This window comes from Tachysurus fulvidraco, chromosome 2, assembly GCF_022655615.1.
Source record: "Tachysurus fulvidraco isolate hzauxx_2018 chromosome 2, HZAU_PFXX_2.0, whole genome shotgun sequence".
Taxonomy (NCBI): Eukaryota; Metazoa; Chordata; class Actinopteri; order Siluriformes; family Bagridae; genus Tachysurus; species Tachysurus fulvidraco.
In genome coordinates, this window is record NC_062519.1 from 22,384,400 (window position 1) to 22,385,825 (window position 1,426).

General features: G+C 40.4%; 1 protein-coding gene across 4 annotated transcripts in view; it reads left to right on the forward strand.

Moving 5' to 3' along the window:
* Positions 1-307: 307 nt before the first annotated feature.
* Positions 308-1,426, forward strand: part of lrp4 (low density lipoprotein receptor-related protein 4) — a 79,025-nt gene continuing 77,906 nt past the window's right edge. For 2 of the 4 annotated variants that reach the window (XM_027152175.2, XM_027152176.2), the window contains exon 1: positions 310-583. In XM_027152175.2, the coding sequence (XP_027007976.2) occupies positions 532-583 (52 nt within the window). In that variant the 5' untranslated portion in view covers positions 310-531. Of the gene's footprint in view, positions 584-1,426 lie in introns of all 4 variants that reach the window. The other 2 variants (XM_027152178.2, XM_027152177.2) reach the window with 2 other exon arrangements.

The window sequence follows — 1,426 nt, forward strand, 5'->3', positions numbered from 1 at the left end:
AATAGAATTAATAATAATAATAATAATAATAATAATAATAATAATTTTAGTTGTTTACGCCATGGACGTTACCACTGTTACAAAAGGTGCGTCCTATTTTAGTGTATTATCTAACAGTGCATTTAATATGACAAACTTCTCACTACGCCTTATACGGTTATAACTGCGTGTCGTTTCGGTTTTCTTTGACTCTGCTGCTGTAGGTTACGTCCCTTAATGCGGAGTAAATAGGATATTTCAGTCTTTCTAAAGAAGATCCCCCCCCGCCCGCTGTCTCCGAGGGCGTTGGTACGGTCCGGCGCTCGCGCTGCAGCTGCTGCACTTTTCCTCTCACCGAGCTGCTTCAGTTCAGCGCGAGTCTTCAGCGGTGTTCGGTACAGAAACTCAGCCTGTGGACGTTTCACCAAAACACCGCGTTTAGAAATGAGTTCTGTGTCTGCTTCGTGTCCGCTGTAGAGGATTAATGTGTTTACTAGCCGTACGTGCGTAAAGAGTAACTTTATAAGTGAGTGTGTGGGACGTGTATTGACCATGAAGCTTCCACTCCTCCTGACTGGGCTTCTAACTTTGTGCCTCGCTCACAGTAAGTGCCGCTGCTGCCGCTTCTCTTTACTCATGTTTACATCTCTTTAGGGGGAAAAACAGCACCATTCTGTACACAAGTGTTGGTTTGTGAACGCGTTTGTGTTGCAGTTATGAACAAATCCAGTTGTACATCCCAAAATCCCAGAGAGGGATCTCTATCTATCTATCTATCTATCTATCTATCTATCTATCTATCTATCTATCTATCTATCTGTCTGTCTGTCTGTCTGTCTGTCTGTCTGTCTGTCTGTCTGTCTGTATCTATCTATCTATCTATCTATCTATCTATCTATCTATCTATCTATCTATATCCATTTATCCATCTATCCATCCGTCCGTTCGTCCATCCATTTATCCATCCATTTATCCATCTATCTATCTATCTATCTATCTATCTATCTATCCATCAGAGGTTCATAGGAGAGCATGATGAGGAACTCCTGTAACATTGGTTAGATAGATGGATAGATAAGAGGAACTCCTGTAACGTATCTATCCATCTATGTAACCAATGTTACAGGAGTTCCTCATCATGCTCTCCTTTTTTTATAGGTTGTTTTGAAGCCCTGTGAGTTTTTTTTCTTGTTTGAGAACCTCATGAGATGGAGGTGTCTGTGGTGTTTCCATGTCCTTCACAGGAAAGCTCTAAATACAGATACTCGCATCCTCCAGCAAGTTACTGTTGGAACAAAACACACTTTTATTACTGTAAAGTAAAAAATACATTTTTCTCTTTGGTTTTATAACATCAAGGGCTTTTTCTTCTTTCTGAGTCTCTATTTAATTAAACGTAAATGTGTACGACAGGTTGTATTTTCCCAATGTCTAATCTGTGCTGCTG